Source organism: Xenopus tropicalis, chromosome 9, assembly GCF_000004195.4.
Source record: "Xenopus tropicalis strain Nigerian chromosome 9, UCB_Xtro_10.0, whole genome shotgun sequence".
In the NCBI taxonomy this organism is placed as follows: Eukaryota; Metazoa; Chordata; class Amphibia; order Anura; family Pipidae; genus Xenopus; species Xenopus tropicalis.
The window spans coordinates 67951329-67972974 of NC_030685.2; the positions used below are offsets into that span (position 1 = coordinate 67951329).

The 21646-nt window shown below is 38.8% G+C and overlaps 1 protein-coding gene across 1 annotated transcript in view; it reads left to right on the forward strand.

The window, feature by feature from the left end:
- Nucleotides 1-21646, forward strand: part of tlk1 (tousled like kinase 1) — a 96229-nt gene that overhangs the window by 64271 nt on the left and 10312 nt on the right. The window contains exons 3-12 of the mRNA XM_002934620.5: nucleotides 4350-4418; nucleotides 5447-5522; nucleotides 7554-7600; nucleotides 8294-8389; nucleotides 9666-9755; nucleotides 11535-11627; nucleotides 15696-15806; nucleotides 17518-17654; nucleotides 19100-19288; nucleotides 20942-21008. Coding sequence (XP_002934666.2) covers nucleotides 4350-4418; nucleotides 5447-5522; nucleotides 7554-7600; nucleotides 8294-8389; nucleotides 9666-9755; nucleotides 11535-11627; nucleotides 15696-15806; nucleotides 17518-17654; nucleotides 19100-19288; nucleotides 20942-21008 — 975 coding nt within the window. The remainder of the gene's footprint in view (nucleotides 1-4349; nucleotides 4419-5446; nucleotides 5523-7553; nucleotides 7601-8293; nucleotides 8390-9665; nucleotides 9756-11534; nucleotides 11628-15695; nucleotides 15807-17517; nucleotides 17655-19099; nucleotides 19289-20941; nucleotides 21009-21646) is intronic.

Consider the following 21646-nt stretch of genomic DNA (forward strand, 5'->3'; position numbering starts at 1 on the left):
CAGCAGTGCAGTGTAGCCAGGGTTTGACAGATAATGCTTTCAACAGCAATTACATTTACAAATCAAAACAATTGAAAATTGTAATGCATGGATAATAGCATGTTGTTTAGAATTATATTTTCTTTTATTAGAAAATATTTTATTTTTGGACAACCATTGCATATACAGGTATAAGATCCATTATCTAGAATGCTTGGGACCTGTTGTATTTTGGATAAAGGGATCTTTCCATAATTTGAATCACCATACCTTGTTTGCTAAAAGTAACTGAACATTAACTAAACCCAGTAGGATTGTTTTGCCACCATTATGGATTCTTACAGTTTAGTTGCCATTAAACACAAGCTGCTGTTTTTATATTACAGGGAAATGATTTTTTAAAAATTAAGCAAAAGTATTTGCTTAAAATGAACTGTATGGGAGAAAGTATTCCCTTGGAGCTTTCTGGATAACTGATCCTTTACCTGTATTTGTGTGTGTATACAGGTATGTGACCCATTATCTGGAAAACTGTTAGCCAGAAAGTGACAAATTATGGGAAGGTCATCTCTATTATAATCAAAAAAATAAATAAATCAAGCATTCTGGAGAACAGGTCCCATAGCCATAACCCGCTATCCAGAAAGCTCCGAATTACGGAAAGCCTTTCTCCCATAGACTCCATTTGAATCAGATAATTCAATTTTTTAAAATTGATTTCCTTTTTCTCGGTAGTAAATTAACCTTTTATTTGGTCCCAACTAAGATATAATTAATCCTTATTGGAGGCAAAAAAAAACTATTGGGTTTAATTAATGTTTTATTGATTTTTTAGCATCAATAAGGTATGGAGATCCAAATTATGGAAAGACCCCTTATCCGGAAAACCCTTGGTCCTGAGCATTCTGGAAAAACTGGTCCTATACCTGTATATATTTTTCTCAAGGAAGACCAAAACATTGGATTAACAAATAAACTTTATTTCTTTTTAACCATACTTTTAAGTCCTATGAGTGCCCTGCTTTATGTGACGTTCTATATCTATGTGTATATATCTAGTCTATGGGAGATGGTCTTCCTCTAATTCAGCTCCAGGTATCTGCACTCGCAAGTACAGCTTCCACTTGAGTGGAGATCGGGCTGAAAATGTGTGCGTTCGCTTTGTTCAGGCTGACCTCTGCTTTATTTCATGTACCTCCACTTAGGGCAGCCATACACGGGCCGATTGTAGCTGCCGATATTCGGCAGCTTATCGGCCCGTGTAGGGGCAGAAGTGATGGCCATACCTGACCGAAATTGGCCAGTTATTAATCGGGCAGGTTAAAAGATTTAGTCGGATCGGGGACCGCATCGGCTCGTTGATCCGATCCTCGAACCGACTGTGCCATTGCCGCTGTTAGAATTCGATCGTTTGGCCCTGTGGCCAAACGATCAAATCAGCCTACATTTTCTTGATATGGCAACCTCGCCAAGCGAGCAGATCTTAACGTGTATGGGCACCTTTAGGCCGAGCTGTGTTATTTACTGATGCCCCCCAAATGTAATTTTAATTTGATTATAAGCAGCCCTTGTAGCAAGAAAAATAACAATATAATCAATATGCGTGCTGTCAAGACTCTTCCAAGGAAGAAGAGAAATGTCCTTTCCACCATCCTGCATCTACATTTGTATTACTTCAATAACTAGTATTTTCACATTGAATCCACAAACATTCATTTTTGCTCATCTTGAAAAAGAAATCCAACAGAATGAATTCATAAGGGAAGAAATACATCTGTGGCCAGCTTCACTCTTGAAGTGACGGTGGCATGGGTGGACTTTAGTTTATAAAAGGAGCTTGTTGGAGACTCGTAAAATGCAATCAAAAACACCAGACATGATCATTACTGAATTTGGGCCTTGGAATTTGGGTACATGTTGATGCAGTCTAATGCAGAGTTCCCCAACCAATGGCTCAGGAGCAACATGTTGCTCTCTAACCTCTTGGCCTTAAAAGGGTTGTTCACCTTTGTACAACATTCACAAATCTAACAGTTCACATTAGTAGAACAATCTTTGCCAAATACATAGTTAACAGAAAATGTGCAGCTAAAGAGATATTCTCCTCAGAATCATCCCTCTGCTGATCCTTTACTTCTGCACAGACCCTACAGTCGCGTTTTTACTTGATTAAATGATGTCACGCATAGTAGCTGCAGCAGATTAACTCCTATTGGCTGTGTCTCCTGTCAGTCTGACACTGCTTCCTGTGCCTGTGACAGGGCATTACAGTATGTTAGATTTGTGATATGCTGAGTCTGTTTGCCTATGCCTTTGCAAGGGAGAAATTAATCAATGACCTTTCAATTTATACATCTGGTTAGAATGCACAACCAATGAATTGGTCCAATAGGAAAAAAGTAAGGGCAAAGCCTGGACGGGATGATGTAAGCATATAGGAAGTTCTCAGTGTGCCAGATTCAAAATAGGCCACGCCCATCCGCTCAGAAAGCTGTTTAGAGAGACAGGAGAAGGGCTGATTTAACAGGTATAAAAAGCAGTGGTCCTATTTTTTACTTTTTTATGGAAAATGGATTTTCTAACACACTGAGAGCATTGGAGGCAAGTTTTGGTTGCATAAAAACCCAGTGTAATGCCAAACAGAACCATGTGCAAGCTGCCAGTTCACATAGGGGCTGCTAAATAGCCAATGGGAGCTTTTATTTGGCACCACCTGGAACGTTTTCATGCTTGTGTTGCTTTTTTAATTTGAATGTGATATACACATAAAATAGGTTGGGTTCCCCTGGTCTTAATGTGTACACTTTAGATGACTGCACAGATGTTTAAAGTTGAAAAGGTGACTATGGGCAAGGCTTTATGGAACCTAAAGGTAAAACCTCATCAGGAGCATATATAATACTTCAGCCCCTTGATATTCCCACTGAAGAAATGCCAAGACTAAATAGAAACTAAACTAGTTTGCGTATCCAGACATCACTGTGTCTGAAAAAGAGAGCATCCACTTTTTTATTTCATGTTGAATCTAAATTCTTAATAGTCTCAGTGTGGATCCAAAAAAACAGTTATTCCAGGGAAACTGGAGATAATCTGATAAAGCAAGCTTTGGCTTAGACTTCAAAATAAGATAATCCTACTAATGCGAATACTGCCACTGTTTCCAGGAACATTTCCTCTTGTGGGCACACATATCTAATGTGTATGTTTGTGTGTGTGTATGTATGTATGCATATATATAATATTGATAAAGTGAGGCCACACTCAGTTATAATATTCCCATAATATTGAATTGTAAGCTCTTATGAGCAGGGCCTGTTGATCCAGTTTTTTTTCTGTAACCCATGTTTGCTAAATTATTGTGAGACCCTGTTAATTAATGTAAAACACTGCATAACTTGATGGCAATACATAAAAATTGATAATGATAAAGGGTAGAACATCCTGAGAAATAACAGCAGCAGACTCTCTAGTAGGAGATTACTTCACCGTTTAAGCAGCCGTGGCTAAACCAAAGGAGCCTCCAGGAGAAGCTGGAGGGAGTCCTGGAGCTTTACATTTAAGGATCCTGAGTCTCTTGCAGCATACGTTCATAAGCCACAAGGCTGGTAAAGGTGTGATGGTGTGTAGTTGTTGATCATATTGATTAAAAGAATGCTTGGCTTACATTACCCTTATACTGTGCACATTCGTAACGTTGCTTTGTACAGGCATGGGATCAGTTGTAGTGGGAATCTGGTAATTTAGAAAGGTCCAAATTACAGGAAGGCCTTCTCCAATAGACTCCATTTTAAGCAAATAATTTAAAATTCTTAAAACGTATTTGCTTTTTCTCTGTAATAATAAAACCGTACTTGACCCCAACTAAGATATAATTAATCCTTATTGGAGTCAAAGCAATCCTATTTTTAATATTGAAATGATTTTTATCTTTTTTGGAAAACCCCAGGCCCTGAGCATTCAGTATAACAGGTCACATACCTGCATTTTATATAACCATTTGGTATATGTCTACACCCTGCAACTTTTTTCTTTCTGTTGTACAAGGACCTGAATGCGCATAGAACTAACTAAACTGTCATTTGCCGAGTTGATTGCTGAAATAATAATTCTCCACCTACTGGAGTATCAGTTTGATAAAGGAAATGGCAGGCGTTCCAGAGGATTCTCGCTCACCAGCAAACAATGGTGACTTTTGAGTATTTTTAGCAACAAACACTGCATTGAATTGTTCTTTAGAAGAAAAAACAGCATGTAGAATTCAGGCACATAATTATACATTTATTTACCTTTTTTCATGTACATTTTTTGTTATTTTTTTTCAGATAGAATGTATGGCTTTTGCTTATGCGTTTTTCTTTCTTTAATCACAGGCATCAAACAATGAGAGCTCAAACCACAGTTTTGGAAGTCTGGGTTCTTTAAGTGATAAAGAGTCAGAGGTATGGTTTCTCTTTTTTTTTTTTTCCCTTGTTTTAAGTTTGTTCAATAACATTATTTTTTTTTCAGTGGATCCTGTAATCTACTAATTGTGCCTTTTAAATCATTTGGGTGTTGAAACGCGCCTTTCCAAGGTGTCTGGCAGGGCTTAAATGTGTTACACTAAAATATGAAGAATGGTTAGACCAATCTGCAATGCTAGATGTGCTACTGTGTCATATTAATAAGGGAGGTTGCTGCATAAAGGTATTTCTCTACCATGATAATATTTATGGTGTTATTATAACTTGTCATTGTGTCTCTCCATAACTGTAGGACCTCCCTTGATACTGTCCCTGATGTTGAACTAAAGGTCTAACACATTTTTTCAGCTCATATGAGAGAAATAAATAACATGTGTGTTTAGATATGTTAGTCATTTAATATTCATTGTCTTTTTAGTGGATTTGTAGAAATCATAGTTCACCTTTAGGTTATTTAGACTGAAAGTACAGTGTTGTGTTTTTAAGAATTGCCATAGCTATCTATGGCAGGCAGACAAACTAGTGATATTTCTCAGACAGCAGAAATATGGTTGAAGAGCAAATGGCCTTAAGGGCAACTCATTTTAGCCTATATTAAATCAGTATTAATTATTATTGATTATGTGATTAGGGTGATTTTAAAATATACAGGTACTCGAGGAATTATTTATGAATCTTTGTATTCTACCTTACATGTGTTTTAATGCCATCCCATGCCAACCCTGCAGACATCTATTAATAACTAGCTGCAGTAAGCTGTATTAATATGCCCCTATATGTTCCCTTTAATGTAAATGTAAAGAAAGAGAAGCATTCTCAGCCAAAACTCAAGGACCTTAAGCCAAAATCCTGCAGTTTTGTTGTGAAACTGGGTTTTGTTGACTGAGAGCAATCATTTTGCTTACAAAGAAATGGAATTTCTGAGTATGGGATTCATATGAGATTATTTACCTTTATGTTGTCCAACGCTATGCTGCAGTGTAATCTTTCCTGATCATTATTTCAAGACTCCAGAAAAAAAGCAGCCAGACTCATCCAGAGGAAGAAAGAGAAAGGCAGAGAATCAGAGTGAAAGCAGTCAAGGTAATGAACAGAAATAAAACTGCTTCTCATTTTAAGTACGAGATTTTTATTTTTGCAATTTATTGCACTCCCCTCACTATTGGAATCGGCTACTGTGCCATGAGGATTACTGGGAATGCAGACTGCACTGCAGTGCATATCAGGCCTGGGACTTAAAGGGGGCATTTTGTGTGAAAAACAATATTGTGCCAATGAATTGTACTCCTCTAAGTTTTGAAGGATGTGCTTTAAAAAAAAAAAATAAAAAAAAAAAAATCCCACAAAACCCCACTAGTCCCACCCATCTGTTCTGCTTCTTCCTTTCCTAGGCTGTGCAGGGGGGCCGGCGGCACTCATCACACTGCACTGTGTGATAGGAACCATTAAGCAGCTAGGCTGACCTGATGGGGAACTGAAGCCTGGCTTTTGCATGTGTGACTGCAGGGCTGTGATTGGCAACCCCCCCTCCCCTCCTGCTGTGCTCCTGACTGTTAGGACACGCCCACCCCTCATTTTTAATACAGACGGGGACCTGAGAGGATCTTTAGGGAGTGTTAAATTATTACAGACAAAAAGGAAATCATTTTTGAAAATGTGAATTATTAGCTTATAATGGAGTGTATGGGAGGTGACCTTCCTAGAATTCAGGCCTTTTGGATAATGGGTTTCTAAATAACAGATCCCATAGCTGTATATATTAGTACTCTGGGTTCTTATTCACGCCACCAGTGCAGTGTTCTAAAAAGGCATGCGTTTATATTTAAGATTTCTATTCGCATGATTCCTTTCATTGCTGCACTGGCTCCTATCACCTTCATGTGTTTATATAAGAGATTTATATCAATGTAGGGCATTGGGTAGTTTTATTGCTATGCCAGTGCACTTGCGTTTGCATTTATATCCGTTAAGGGCATTGGATACTTTAACTGTTGCACTAGCACATCATTTGTGCTTTTAAACTTAGGCATTATAGATCTACTTAACATATTAGAAGTAACTTTAGCATTAAAGTTTTACTTCTTAATTAACTGCAACAGTTTAAAAGCTCTTTGTCTTTTAAACCCCCATTGCACTTGAGGGAGGTCACTGGAAAACCTGAAATGCAACTGACTGCACCATCACCGGTATCCATGATTGCTGGTGTTTGCCCAGTTACACTTGGGACCAAAGTGTTTGGCTCTCATGAAGAGTGAGACTTTGTCTTTAGCCTACAGATGAAGGATATTTATTGGTAGAGCTCATGGAAATTCTTCATTAAAGGGGTGGTTCACCATTACGTTAATTTTTTGTATTTTCTATAATTAATCTATTCCTAGCAACTCTACTATTGGTCTTTACTATTTTTTTTTGTTATAGTTCTTTAACTATTTACCTTCTTCTACAGCTTTCAAATAGGGGTCACTGACCCCAGCAGCCAAAAATCTATTGCTCTGTGAGCTTACATCTTTATTATTACTGTCACTTTTAAGGCCCTAGGTCACACGTGTGTTTGCTCCTCTTTTTGTTTGCCTGCCGGTATTTTTGGATTGATAAGCCAGTTTTCAGCCAAATTTCCGCTCCGTGTAGCTGCACGCAGGCAGAAGCTGTGGTTGTCAATGCAGCTACAGGACATTGGGTATTATAGCAGATCTGCTTCTCTATACCTGACTAAAAACCAAAAGTGGAGAGAAGCTGAGCAAACACCTTTTGACCGGGGCCTAATCCTTATGTTTCTATTTAGTTCCTCTCCTATTCATATTTCAGTCTCAAATTCAAACCACTGCCTGGTTGTATGGTAAACAAGGCCCTAGCAACCAGATACCTGCTGAAGTTCTAAACTGGAGAATTGCTGAAATAAAAATGCTAAATAACTGAAAAACCATAAAAAATAAAACCAGTTGCAATTTGTCTCAGAGCATCAATGTCTATGCCCTGCTAAAAGTTAATTTAAAGGTGAACAACCCCTTTAGGCTAGTGACGTGCTACAAAGTTTCTATAAAGTGCTGTATTCATTTTGTAATGGTTAGACGAATTGTATGGATTTTAATTTTTTTTTTTTTTTTAAATCTTCAGGAAAAAATAGCGGGGGACGTGGCCATAAAATTAGTGATTATTTTGACGTAAGTATCCCATTTAGAGAGAAATTTGTTTGACATTTTATCTTGTTTTATGTTTAAAAATAAATATGTATAAGCTTTAAAAAAAAAAAAAAAAAAAAAAACCAGAATGCCCTGCTACGGAAAGTGCCATACAGCTGGTCATGCCTCACCCTCAGTTGTCATGTTGTGATCCTTGGCTCTTATGTCACAGCTCTATTTGGTTTCTTGCAATGGGATTATAACACGATAGGGGGCCGATGGTAAGTGATAAAGCAGCTTGAGGTCAGTTTGCTAAATGGACATTGGCAAGGCTAAAATTCCAAACTGAGCCTTTGAATCCGATAGGGAAAAAGGTATACGCATACATAATATTTCCATCAGAAAAATTCAATTGGTATTTGAAGGTATTGTTGCCTTTAGCTCACCCAAGGGACTTTAGCCTTACTGTGTAGCTCTCTCCTCCAGGTGTTGGAGAACATATTTTGAGCTTGTATGACCATAGATCTATGAGTTTGTCTTTCTTGTTTTGGATTTGGCTCTAATGGGTCACCGCTAAAATGGATATCTGTTTTTCTTAACTTTAAATTAAGAAATCTAGCTCTAATAATCTAATATTGTACTCAGGCTAGCTCTGGTGTAAACACAAACTGTGCACCAATGAATATAAAGATGACTTTGTATTTTGCTAATCTGCCTTCTGAATTGTCTTTGTAGTACCAAGCTGGGAATGGTACCAGTCCTGTAAGAGGCCTGCCTCCATCAATCCGGTCGCCTCAGAACTCACACTCACATTCCACTCCTTCATCCTCTGTAAGTAAGAATTCTTCCCAGTCTCATCTAGTTCTCTTCATTTATCTCAAGGCATGTCTTACAGACTTTCAGCATAATAAAAAAAGGTTTTTGTAAATGCCTGAAAGTGACACTTGTGGGAGTAATAAAGTAATTAATAGTCCTTCTGTAAAATTACAGTCCCAGGTTTTGCATTTATGGGCTGTGTATCGCCTAGTAAGCATGTGGCTCTTCCCTTTCCATCTTTTATCCCCCCCCTTCCTTCAGCCCTTCCTTATGGCTGGAATTCTACAAATAGGATTAGAGTCAGAGCAATAGTCTCATAAAGCTTTCAACCTTATCTGAAAAGCTGTTGTTTATGCTTCGTTCAGTTAGTTTTGTTGTGTTTTAATACCTTTATCTGTCCCGTTTCGCCAAAAAGTTTTTTAAACGGGGAAAATTAGCAACATGCATTGAAGTCAATGGGCACCAATTTTTAAAAAAAATGTTTTTACCGCATAACATTTGTTTATGATTATTGGACTCTACGGCCATTTTTTGTGGCAAAACCTAAGAATTTTGCTCATCACTAGTCATGAAGATTTTGCAGCTTTAAAGAATTTGCCTGCTTCAAATGTATACCTCTGAACTATGGAGTGACTGGACCGTTTTCATTTTCTATTTGTTTTTGAATTAGTTACTGATTCATTTTGCAGTTTTATGGTGGGCATACACTATAAGATCTGCTGCTTTAGTGACATCAATACCCAGTTTGGCCACCAACAAACTGGGTCACATTGCAATGATTCAATTGTTCAAGGCCAATGGTTGGTTCAAACAGGAATCTAGGAATGGTGTTTTATTAACCTGTCCAGTATAGATATGGAAGATTCTCAGCCAGAAGCTTTTAATTGGCCCATGTATGTACACCAAGGCATGGACTTGCAATCTGTACAGTCTTTCTTATCACCCACCACTATTTTATTATAAGCCCTTAGTTTCTAGCCATAGATAGCACAAATAATTATTATGAAACCCTAGTGCTCCCCAAACTGTTGTAATTGAGAAGACCGAGTTATGGCAGGTTACACAGGGTCATCAGGAACACACAAGGGGGAACCTAGTTTTGATGTTTATGGGTATTTTAGGGTTACAAGTGTGATTACAGCTATGTGCTTCTTGATTTGGAGCGGCAGCCCAGCAGATAGTATCCCTTGCTAGAGGAATGTGCTTTAAGGTCAAGCCTTTTGGTAAATTGCCAAGTGTAGCTGAAAAACTGAATAACTTTATTAATATTGTGCTTTGTTTCTTTTGTTAGGCTCGACAGAACAGCCCTTCCCCCACTGCATTAGCTTTTGGGGACCATCTACTTAGCCAGACAAAACAGTTATCATATAAACTAGTTCAGGTGAGTAAGATAACATATCCACACTAGGGGAAGGCTATGGGATGAGTAGTGGTCAATGTGCGTGGCAGACGAGAGACCATAACAACTTGATGCTGTCTTCTCTCTGAACATCTTGCTGGCCCACATCCCCTCACTACAGTTCATAATAATTCTTGCCCTGCTGTTAGGGCAACAACTTTTATTAATGTTTTTTAAAAATGCATACTTTAGAGTGCTTTAAAAGGGCGTAGGGTCTCTATCAAGTCATCACACTTACTCAAACTCCGTGAAGGAAATTCTGTTTATCAGTGGAAGTCAGCAGGTGGCCAGATGTATAGTTCTGCATTTAGTATAGGATCTCAAAATCCCTTAAAAGGGTTGCCCAACCAGGGTCAGATTTAGTTTGTGTTCTGGGACACTCATACTCCATCAACCCGTCTTCCCCTCCCCACCCATTCGCACGTCCTAACACCAACACTTGTGCCCGCCAACTGCTCTCATATTAGAGCGACAGAGTTGCACTGGGCAGGCAGGAGCTATTTCAATCCTTGAGTCCACTGTGGAGCTACTTTCTTACATTATTATTAGTATTATTATTAACATTTATTTATAAAGCCCCAACATATTCCGCAGCGCTGTACAATAAGTGGGTTTTATACATTGAACATACAGAGTAACATATAAAGCAATAAATAACCGATATAAAGGTGAAGAGAGCCCTGCCCAAAAGAGCTTACAGTCTACAAGGAGAAAGGGTTGAGACACAAGGTGTGTTACATCACCAAGGGCAGCACACAGGCAGCAAGCTGTGTCTTGAAATTTGCCACCATAGGGCCGGGCCTTTGCATAAATCTGGGACTGTGCCAAGGTACACTTACACTGAGAGGTAGTTTAATATTTCTACTTAAAATGGCTTACGTTGCCCCACCATATTGCTTGATATGAAAGGCTTTTGCAGTTTGCATTATTCATACAGCAATAGAGCTGGTGCACAGAGCAGGGTGGAAGAAATATTCCCAAACGGTCAGTGAGGTGAGACCTAAATCTCATTCCTCATACGAGGGGGATACAAAGCTGTATTCTTACGTTAGGCCTCTCTAAAGAGCATATTCTTTCAGCCAGCAGCACATCTTGGCCCCCCTTCCATATAAACCGCTCCAGTTAGTAGCTCATCGGGTGGCCCAATGGTGACATAAGGCAATAAGTAGTTGTATATGCTCCTGCCTGACTTCTTACATTTATCATTGCAACCAGTATACTCAAAGATGTTCTAGCAAGTCAGTTGCCTGGATGTCTGGCAGTTAAACCTTTTAAGGGGATTGATCACCTTTAAATTAACATTTAGTATGAGGTAGAGAGTGATAGTCTGAGACAATTTGCAATTGGTTTTAATTTTTTTTTTCTTGCCGTTTTTGAGTTTTTTAGCTTTTTATTCAGCAGCTCTCCAGTTTGCAGTTTTTGCAATCTGGTAGCTAGGGTCCAACTTACCCTAGCAACCATGCATTGATTTGAATAAGATACTGAAATGTGAATAGAAGATCACCTGAATAGAAAGATGAGTAATAAAACTCACAATAACAATACACTTGTAGCCTCAAAGGGCATTTGACTTTTAGATGGGGTCAGTGACCCCCATTTGAAAGCTGGAAAGAATTTGAAGAGTAAAGCAAATATCTATAAAAAGAAATGAAGACCAATTGAAAAGTTGCTTAGAATTGGCCATTCTGTAACATACTGAAGGTGAATTACCCCTTTAAGGCCTTAGACACTGTGTGAAATAATTATTATTTTTTTTTCTAGACGGATCTTACAATGCTGAAATTAGCTGCTCTAGAAAGTAATAAAAACCAGGACCTGGAAAAAAAAGAAGGAAGAATAGATGATTTGCTCAGGGTAAGTAATAAATTATAGCTGCTGTTCCTTCTTTAGTCACCATAAAACAGCATTCTGATTTGTGTTTGTTGTGGCTAAGGCATCACTTTATACCATATATTAAAAATATTCTGGGCCCCCAGAAGGTGTTGTATTCCTTTTTAATGGAAATACTCATCCAAATGATGAAAAGAAAGTGCCATGCTAAGCAACATTGCAATAAATGTAAATTATTGGCATTTAAACTTATTTTTAAATTAAGTTGCAATTGAAAACAGATTTTGTCTTTCCTTTGCTAATCACACCCAGATTGCCTAACTACAGGAGCATCCACCCAGGCCTCCTTTTCACACAATGCCTTGCATGTCTCGAATACTCTCCTGTTACGTAGTGGCGGTATCCTATATATATATGTATATATCCTATATGTCTGGTTCCCTGGCAGTGATTGCTCACCAGGAGCATGTACACTGTAAATCAGAATCAAAATGTTTTCCAGTCCCCATGATCCTGCTCAACAATGACTGCCTGGGTATCTGAAACTATATGACACAGACAGGCACTAGATATGACACAACCAACTCTGCGTTTAGAGGCCAGGTACATGGGACCAAGGAGGTTTTGTCATTGTTTTTGTTTTTGTTATTGTGAGGCTGTTCAGGATAGGTGGTGAAACCAAAATATATGTGTATAACATGTATGTATGTAACCCCTTACTGGGCACCCAAGGCATGGTATGTAGTGGTGTGCCATTCCTTTGTGTATATATCTTAGATTTTACTTAGATACATAAGAGGACGTAGCCGGTCACTGTAATGCCCATTGAATAATGCCATCTTTCCATAAGGCTGCATTTCTTTCTCTGTTCCATGCTGCTGTTTTTCCTCATGAGCAAACAGCATACAGATATGGCTGGATGGGTACGCTGCTCCATTCAGGCATGATATTGGTTCCCTACAAAGTCTTCTCGAGGGGGGTTGCTGTAGTATATTTTAGGAAGTTTGACTTCTGGAATAACATTTTCTTTCTTCCAAATAAAGCTCAGAGGCACTTCTCCCAGTTATGTCAGTATATCAGTACTTCAGAATAGTTCCAATTGCTTGAGTAATTTCTGGCTAGATGTAGTAAGGGGATTATCTGGGGGTGGGGTGTTCACACTCGGTTGTGATTGTATTCTGTATCAGTTTGGCCTTGTTTTTCAGGAACTGGGTTTATTTCTTACTCTCTAAAGGCTATGTTTCCGGGTGTGAGAATCCTATCTAAACCACCCTCCATCCAAAGCTCTTAGATTCTTTCCTTTGGCCGCCAGGGGTCATAATTAGGGGCCTTTGGAGACATGTCAGGAGAGAATTGCATCAATACACTGATGTGCATCAATGTGTCCTGACTGATCAATACACAGCCAATAATTGGCCAGTTATTTGTTATGCATGCTGCTGGATGGGCCACGTATGCTGGCTATCAAGCTGGCAACTGAGCTCTTTAATGGCCAACTTAAAGGAGCGGTATGCCTTAAAGTTAACTTTTCGTATGTTTTAAATTAGACACTTCTTATCAACTTCTCAGTTGGTCTTCATTTTTTATTTCGTATAGTTTATGAATGATTTCCTTTCCTCTTGTGACTTTTTCCAGCTTTCAAATTGGGATCGCTGATCACTATTGCTCTTTAAGGCATAAGTGATTTATATTTGAGAGTACCTAAACACATCAGCTTATTGGATCCATTCTTCTCCAATTTTGCCTGCTTGTCCTTATTCTGAGTTGCATTTTAAATTTTATTGCATTTAAGGGCAACATGCTTCACCTCCTTGCACTTGACACACATTCAAAAGACAATAGAATAAAAGAGGTCACAGCCCCCACAGCCAATAACCATATTGCTCTGATAGGCTACAGTTTCACTGTTATACATTGCTTACCTTTCTGTTCAGGCGTCTCTTATTAATTTTCCAGTCTCATTCAAACCATAGATGGTTGCTGGGGTAAATTGGCCCCATAACTGCTGATGGTCTAAACCATAGAGCAGTTCAGCAAAAAGATAATTAGAAATCCACATAAAATAAGAATAGAATGGTATTTACTTGCATAATCTCTTATTAGCTGAGGTTTACTTGCACACTAAATTGGCTCAAATATACAGCAAAGAGTTCTTGTGACACAGACCAGGCTACAGCAGTGCGTCATCCACTGGGACGCTTTTGTTCTCAGTCGAAGACTGCTTCTTCAAATAGATGTGTATTTTCGGTAGTACAGTAAAGCAGTTGGGTGCATGCTTACACAATTGCATAAACCCCTTCCAGAATAGGATGCAAAAGGCAAATGTAACTCGCCCTGTGCCATTGGTGCCTTTTGTTCTACTCCAGGCTGTATAATAGCTTGCAGCAAATGTCCTTGACAGTTTTAGTCTTGTACTAATAGCCACTCTCTCCGAGGTTAAATGAAGTATCGCTGCTTCTGTCACTTTGTGCGCCTCATCTTGGCCTTCTATAAATTTTACAGAATGCTTACTCTATAAATAAACGCTGCGTCGCCTGTTCTATAAAGGTTGCAGAGAAAAATAGACAAAGAATTGCATGGAAATAGAATGGAGATTCCATGCCCATAATTTTATTGTACAATATATATAATATATATATATATATATATATATATATATATATATATATATATATAATTGGTGGCTTGGCACACTTGTACAGAGGAATGGAGGTTCCAGTTGTACAAGTTTCACAATTCCCATCACTTATCTTAACCATTTTATTGCTGCACGTGCACTTCCAGGACACATAATATATAAGATCTCCCATGTCACACCCATAAATAGTACAATATAATTTATAGATTGATTTTTCTTTCTTATCTGCTGTTTCTGACTATTGAAACAGTGTAGTAGAAGCCAGCTGATTAACAGAGCTGTGAAGAAGCATGTAAGGCATGGTGGGAAATGTCACCTGGCCTGTGGGGTATCAGGACAACCTGCTTATCACTACTGCCTGTACACCTGGAAGTTCAGTTTTGTGTTGGCCCAGCCTAAGATCAGTAACGTTGCTTCTGACTGGTGACTACAAGCTCTGCTAGTATTGACCAGGGCCATAAATATTGTGTCTGGTTACACCGCTGGTTTTGACTCATGAAACAATGTATCAGAGGCTTGGCTGGAAAAGCATGCTCTTTCTTTACTGGCATCGGCAGCATTTTTATAGAAGCAGTGCACTGGCCTGATCCAGGCAACTGACAATGCAATGACTAGGAAGCAATCCAGACATTATGTTGCTGGTAAACTGGAGTTCTTGGTATCACATTCTACTGTATCTTTCATTAAAGGGATAATAATCCTCTTTCAAAAATCATTGTTATATCATCGCAAGGACCCAGGTTCCTGGGGTGATACTTTCTTCCTAAAATTCTACAATTTGTGCACCACAACTGCCCCAAATTCCTGGATTAACTCACTAAAGCTGCTTAAAGGAATACTGTCATGGGAAAACATGTTCTTTTTCAAAACACACCAGGTAATAGACCTTCTCCAGCAGAATCCTGCATTGAAATCTGGTTTTCAACAACACATACCAATTTTAATTTTTTGATTTTTATATTTAGTTTTGGAATTTAACATGGGGCTAGCCATATTCTTCATTTCCCAGGGTGCCACAGCCATGTGACCTGTGCTCTGATAAACTTCACTCACACTATACTGCTGAGCTGCCCCCCCTGCAGCCGATCAGATCAGAATAGCGCTCAATAGTAAGAAACCCAGGTCCGGCTTGGGACTCCTACAGTTACATGGGAGTAGGAGAACCAATAGGTTACCTGAAAGCAGTTCTAATGTGTAGCGCTGGCTCCTTCTGAAAACTCAATTCACTGAGTTGGCGCCTACGCACCAATATTACAACTAAAAAAAAATAAATTTGTTGGTTCAAATATAATGGAGTTTTAATATGCCTTTAATTTTTACACTGTCAATATTTCCTGTTTCTTCTTTTTTTTTTTTTTTATTTATAACAATTATAGAGAACTGGGTAAGAATTATAGAGAACTGGGTAGAATGTTTGCTTTTGGACTGATAGTATTTGTCTTTGTTCTTTGCAGACTAACTGTGACCTTAGGCGACAAATAGACGAACAGCAAAAAATTCTTGAAAAGTATAAAGAGAGATTAAATAAGTGCATTTCAATGAGCAAAAAACTCCTGATAGAAAAGGTAAGTGCTGGGGAATTGCTGCTTGCTTGCCACTAATTCCTGCTGTGCCCCAGAATGTTTCAACATTCCAAGTCTGGACTTGCCCCAGGCCAGAAATTTTGCAGTCAAATTTTTATGCCCAGTCACAAATGCTCCCTCTAAGCTACATGGAACTTCAAGAAGTGATAGATTCTGGGAGTTGAAGTCCCTCTGCTTTCCATGGTGGTCAGGTGGCAGTTTGGCCGTCACATGTGGTGATGATGATTGGTTAGATAGCCATGGTCTCTAACTGTGGGCACTTTGGCCACACTCTCTTGTTGGCTAATGTATGATACATTGACAGGTTAGAAATAACAAAGGCCACACTTTGCTACCTTTTGTGCTCTGATCTGCTTATTATAGAGATGGTTACATGTCCAAACATAAAGCCTGACAGGACTGCTATGTATTTGACAGGGGGAAAGTGTAAATGTCACGTCAGAATGAGTAATCAACATTTTTATTTCTTTTCAGAATTATGGCAATTTTGTTTTCCCATAAATAAACTCCATTGCCTAGCAATGTTCAGGACTGGTTTACAGCAGGATAACTAATGGTTTCCTTCTCAGAAAAGGCCATAAGATTTTTAGATTTGAAAATGAGCTCTGGCACAAATCAACCCATTTCTGTGTATCCACATTTTCTACCTAATTAGTCCCTGAGCTTTATGTAGCACTCACAGAGGAAAGGGTGCCCTTATTTCCCTTTCTGTTTCCTTCCACTGCCCATAATTACCCAGCTAAACAACATATGAAAATATATTTAGCCCTTTTAGTTCAAAGGGCACCTCTAATAGTACAATTATTCCCCCTGTTGGAGGCGTTGGGCAGGCCATAAAGGCCAGGCCTAGGGCAGCACAAAAATTAGGGACTGCATGCTGGGCTCATCTCAATTGGGGATTGGGTGAATGAGTGAATCATTTTGACAGTTGTTTGAATCTCCCACCTGCAGGGGTGTTCGAGTGGGTGGGTGGGGGGCGGTGCGAATCTCCTATGGTGCATCAGCTTTAAATCCAGCCCTGGGCGGGGAATAATGGAACCTTTTGGCCAGGAAGCCAGTAAATGCTCCTAGCGAACACTATGTCGCCTGCTCTGTCAGGTAGCTCCTTGTCCAGGCAGTCTTGTTGGGACTCTAAGTATGAGAAAAATAATAAATGTCCCAAATCGCTCACGATTTAGGATGAAGGGAGAAATCCCCAGATTTTACATAATGCACATAATGAGAGTCCTTATTATGCATGTGTGTGATCAAACATGGCTACCCACATGCGGATGCTCCCTCCCAGTGTGGGGCAGTATAGTGCTCACTAGGAGCATTTTCTGGCCAAAATAGTATTGTTGTGTTAGCCTGCATCTCTGGGGAAGGAAACAGTTTTGCTATGCTAGATTCTAATGGCACACGGAGCAATGTTCCTTCTTTGACCTAAATAAGTGTTTCCAAGCATTAAAGGTTTGATCCAAAGGTTCACCTGCAGAATCCAGGAGATTACCATTTAGTTCAGTGGGGCCAATGCCCTGTGTTCCATGTTAAGTAAATATTTAATGCAATAACACACCAAATATAATTATTTATTACAGGACACCTTAGCAGAAGGAAAAAAAAACAACAAAAGTCTAATGTGATGAAAAGTGTGTTAAAGATAGAGCAAACTAAATGTGCTAAACTATAAGCCACTTTGCCTGATTTCTTACAGAGCACCCAGGAGAAGCTGGCAAGCAGAGAGAAGAGCATGCAGGACAGGTTACGGCTAGGACATTTCACCACAGTTCGGCATGGAGCCTCTTTTACTGAACAGTGGACAGATGGCTTCGCTTTCCAAAACCTTGTCAAGTTAGTCTTTTGTTATGGAATCTCTAAAATTTCTCTTGTCATTGAAGGCAATAAGAATAGGAGCCAAATGATGTCATGGGGCTGTGCTGGAAATAAGCGTTGGGAGGACCTTGCTGGGGCTTAGAGCACAGAAGTTATACACGTGGCATAGTCAAATCAAACAATACCTTACATTTAGCCAGTGAATAAAGGGGAGGTGTGAGAAACAGGATTAATAGAACAGAAGATTTATCAGATATTTGTAGAGGTGAAAACATGTAAATGAATGCAAAATGTTTCTGCAAAGATACAGGGACCTAACAAAACACAGGAAACAAGGAATTCATTTTAAAGGTGCAGAATTCTAATGCTTAATGTATTAGAGTTACAGCATGCGCAAAATATCGTGTAATATAGCACTGCTAAAGTTATATGCATAGATACATATACATTCCCCCTAATGTTTAATACTAACCAATCATATGATAAGATTATGACAATCTTTGTAAAAAGAAAAAAAAAATACGTAACAAGTGAAAGGGGTGCAAATTTAGTTTAATTTATCATCAGGGGAGTTTGTAGATCTGTGGAACACGTGGCATATTCTGGACCTCCAAGTGCCTGATCATAGACTTTCCTTCTCTCATTAAGTCTAATGGAAGTCATATGTGGAACAGGGGCACCTTACTCCTCTCACAAAGTGATTTTTAGTTGACTTGAATGGAAAACTAAGTACCCATGGCAGATATTCTTGCCTGTTCTGGTCCATTCTGCGGGTATAACTCGGAAACACTGCGGCCTTGGTTGGTATCTGCCATTGACAGCATGCTTCCAATTGGAGAATGAGAGCTGCTGAAGTGGCATTTTTATTTATTTTTTTTGTTTTTCTTTACTATGGTTTTCGCACGTAGTGCTGAATCTTCCATAAGGCTAAGTGATAAACCTGCCTCAGATGGCAGTGTGCAGCATGTGATTAAACACAACCCTTGTTCACTGAAATTATGGTTTTTAAATGAGTCAGGTGACTGAGGCTCATTAGGCTTAGGAACATCCCAGGTCACCCGGGAAGTCTGTTGAAATCAGATAAGACATTGAGGCTTGAAAGGGGTATAACGTTTGACCTAAGAAGCACCAAGAATATATATATAAATAATAAGTAACTATACACAGTTGTTGTAAAATAAGAGACTGACCATTGGTCACTACCTTGGGAAACCTTCCTGATTTTCAGTTGATTAAACCTCATATAGCTGTTTATTCAAAAAATACTCTTGATATGGCAAAATTACATGAAAATATGTGATTCATTAGCACCTCTTGCATACGCCTACATCAGAATGGCTCCATACAGTGGTAAGCACCTATATTGTGTTGCCTGGAAACCGGTTTCTGCACATTTAGATTTTAATGGCATATTCTTCCTTGTATCTTTTGTTCCTTTTGTTCAAGTATCTGTTTATTTACAGGCAACAGGAATGGGTGAATCAGCAGAGAGAAGATATTGAAAGACAAAGAAAACAACTGGCCAAGCGGAAGCCGCCATCATCAAACAGTTCCCAGACTCCCTCCGCCAACTCAGAACCAAAGCAGCGGAAAAACAAAGCTGTAAATGGAGCTGAAAATGACCCCTTTGTAAAACCAAGTTTACCACAGTTGTGAGTAGCTTTTCATGTCAACCTTCTTCCCAACATAATGTTGTGTCTTGCTCTGTCCCTGACTGATTATTATATAAGGAAAGATGAATGGCAGGGGTCTGCATGTAAGCTCCAATGGATTACCTGTGTGCACATTTTCAGCCATATTACTGACCAGTAAGGCTAGTTTGGCTAACTTGCTGTTATGGACACTTAGCAATCTTGTTCTTTGTCCCCTCTGATTTTATTTTGGCTGTGTTTGCAAAGATTTTCTATTGGTGAGTCCAGATAAAATTGCTATGCTGAAAAGTGCCAATGCTGGCACTCAGAAATTTCCTATTTTATAAATATGGCAGGGACACTTTGGGCCTCTTATTTTCTAATTAAAGTGTGCCTTGCTGTAGCAACAACCTAAACTAGCAAAGAGTCCGTTAAAAACTGTAAATGGATAATTTTTTTTCATGGGTATATACTTTACTGTGATACATTTATATCCTTTCAATAGCCCTTATACATTTTGTTTTCTGGGAATGTACATAAAATTATTGTCATTTTACTACAATAGTTCCCCCTAGCAATCAGACAAAAAAATAATCTGCTCATTGGTCAACTACAGCAAGAATAATAAAAACAAAATTCTAAATGGTTGCTGTGGGTTTCTACTCCATAAAATGCAAGCTTGTGGTGCTACTACTGGGGTGACTTTAAATAAAATAACTATGCCCACAGGCACCTTGCCGGTTGATCCCAAACAGACTTGGATTAGCAATTTGTGGATTCTGGCAAATGCCATAAGGGCTGCGGTAAGATGCCATAGGCATTCACTATTTATTGGGCCGATGGGGGTCTGTTTGGACCTCTGTTTAGTGGAAATGCTGGGGCCTATTTTGAGTCCCAGTCCAGGCCTGATTGCAAGTACTCCAAACAAAGCAAAGCTGGAACATGTACAGTGACAACAAATATGTTTTGTACTTTGCTAGTGCCCAGCCAGACAGTGTGTGCAACACAATAGCTGAATTTAAGTGCTGGTGTGTTTTTAAAGTGAAATGGCCCCAGGGTAGAAGGTTAACTGTTACATTTACTGGGGAATGCTTATGGTTTTAGGGGTGTTTCCCCATTCCATATCTGAAATATGCTGAGGATTGTGTTGTGTACAGTATTGGCTAAGCACTCATATTGCTGGTTAAAGTATAAACTTACTGGTAAACAGGGTTTACTTTTAACTGGAAAATATAATTTCTAGCTCTGGATTCTCAGCATTCTTATTTTTTAATTATTATATGTTTAACGACTCTGTTTCTATCATTTCGGAATGAGCTGAGCACTGGCTGCCAGGTGTTGGTACATATTCTCTATTGTGTTGTGCACTCTAAGAAAAGAAGAAGAAAAGAATAACTGCAGAAACATTTTGTTCCTAATATTTAAGGCCTCTGTTTCCAACATTTCTTCAACTGGAGAGATGACTGTTTCCAGTGAGGTCATTTTTATGCCTCTTAAAGTACTTTATGTTCCAAATCTACTTTAAAATGATTAAATGTCATCTTTAAGCTATGCTTGGAATGTACGTTTCTTATTTCACATTCTTCAGAAGAAAATCAAAATGACTCCATTTTTCCTCATAAATATTTATGAAATCGTATTGTTTTCTAACAGATGCATTTATTGCTTTCTCAGATTAACTTTAGCCGAATACCATGAACAGGAAGAAATTTTTAAGCTTCGACTAGGTCATTTAAAAAAGGTACGTGATTCTAACATTTCATTTGTAACACTGTTTGCTTTTCATATTTGTAAACTGACAGTTTGAGATAAAGGGGATAGGAATTGGGATATGGGAGATGTAATGATATTACAAGGAGAGCCTCTTATACTGGGAGCAGGTGGATTATAAGCATTGTGGAACTCCAGAGAGGGGAACAAATAATGGACAGAAGTCAGTCTATAAACACAAGGATTTAGGAGGAATTTTAATAATAAACTGCTTTTTCTATGTACTGTGTTGGTAAACATGCAACAGATGTAGCTGATTTTGCCTAATTTTTTGTCCAAATTGACATCTTTCTGCCAGTACAACTGCTTCAGAAAGAGAATACGGCAACTTCACAGCTCTTAATGTTACAAACCCTTTTCACACTAGGGACAGGGAAACCCAAATTTAGGGGGTTTCAATCAATTCAATCAGTTAGTGATTGAATTCTGTATTTTTTTGCAGTTGTCTCGGACTTGCACCTTAGCAAACGAGTAAAAGCCAAAAGTTTAACTGTCCTTAGGGATGACTGGAAAAAGTATGTATGGTCCAAGCGCTAGAAAGTTCCCTAGGCCAGTTTTAACACCCCCAGTGTAATTGGGTGTTTGTGTTCTTTTTCAATCTCAGAAGAT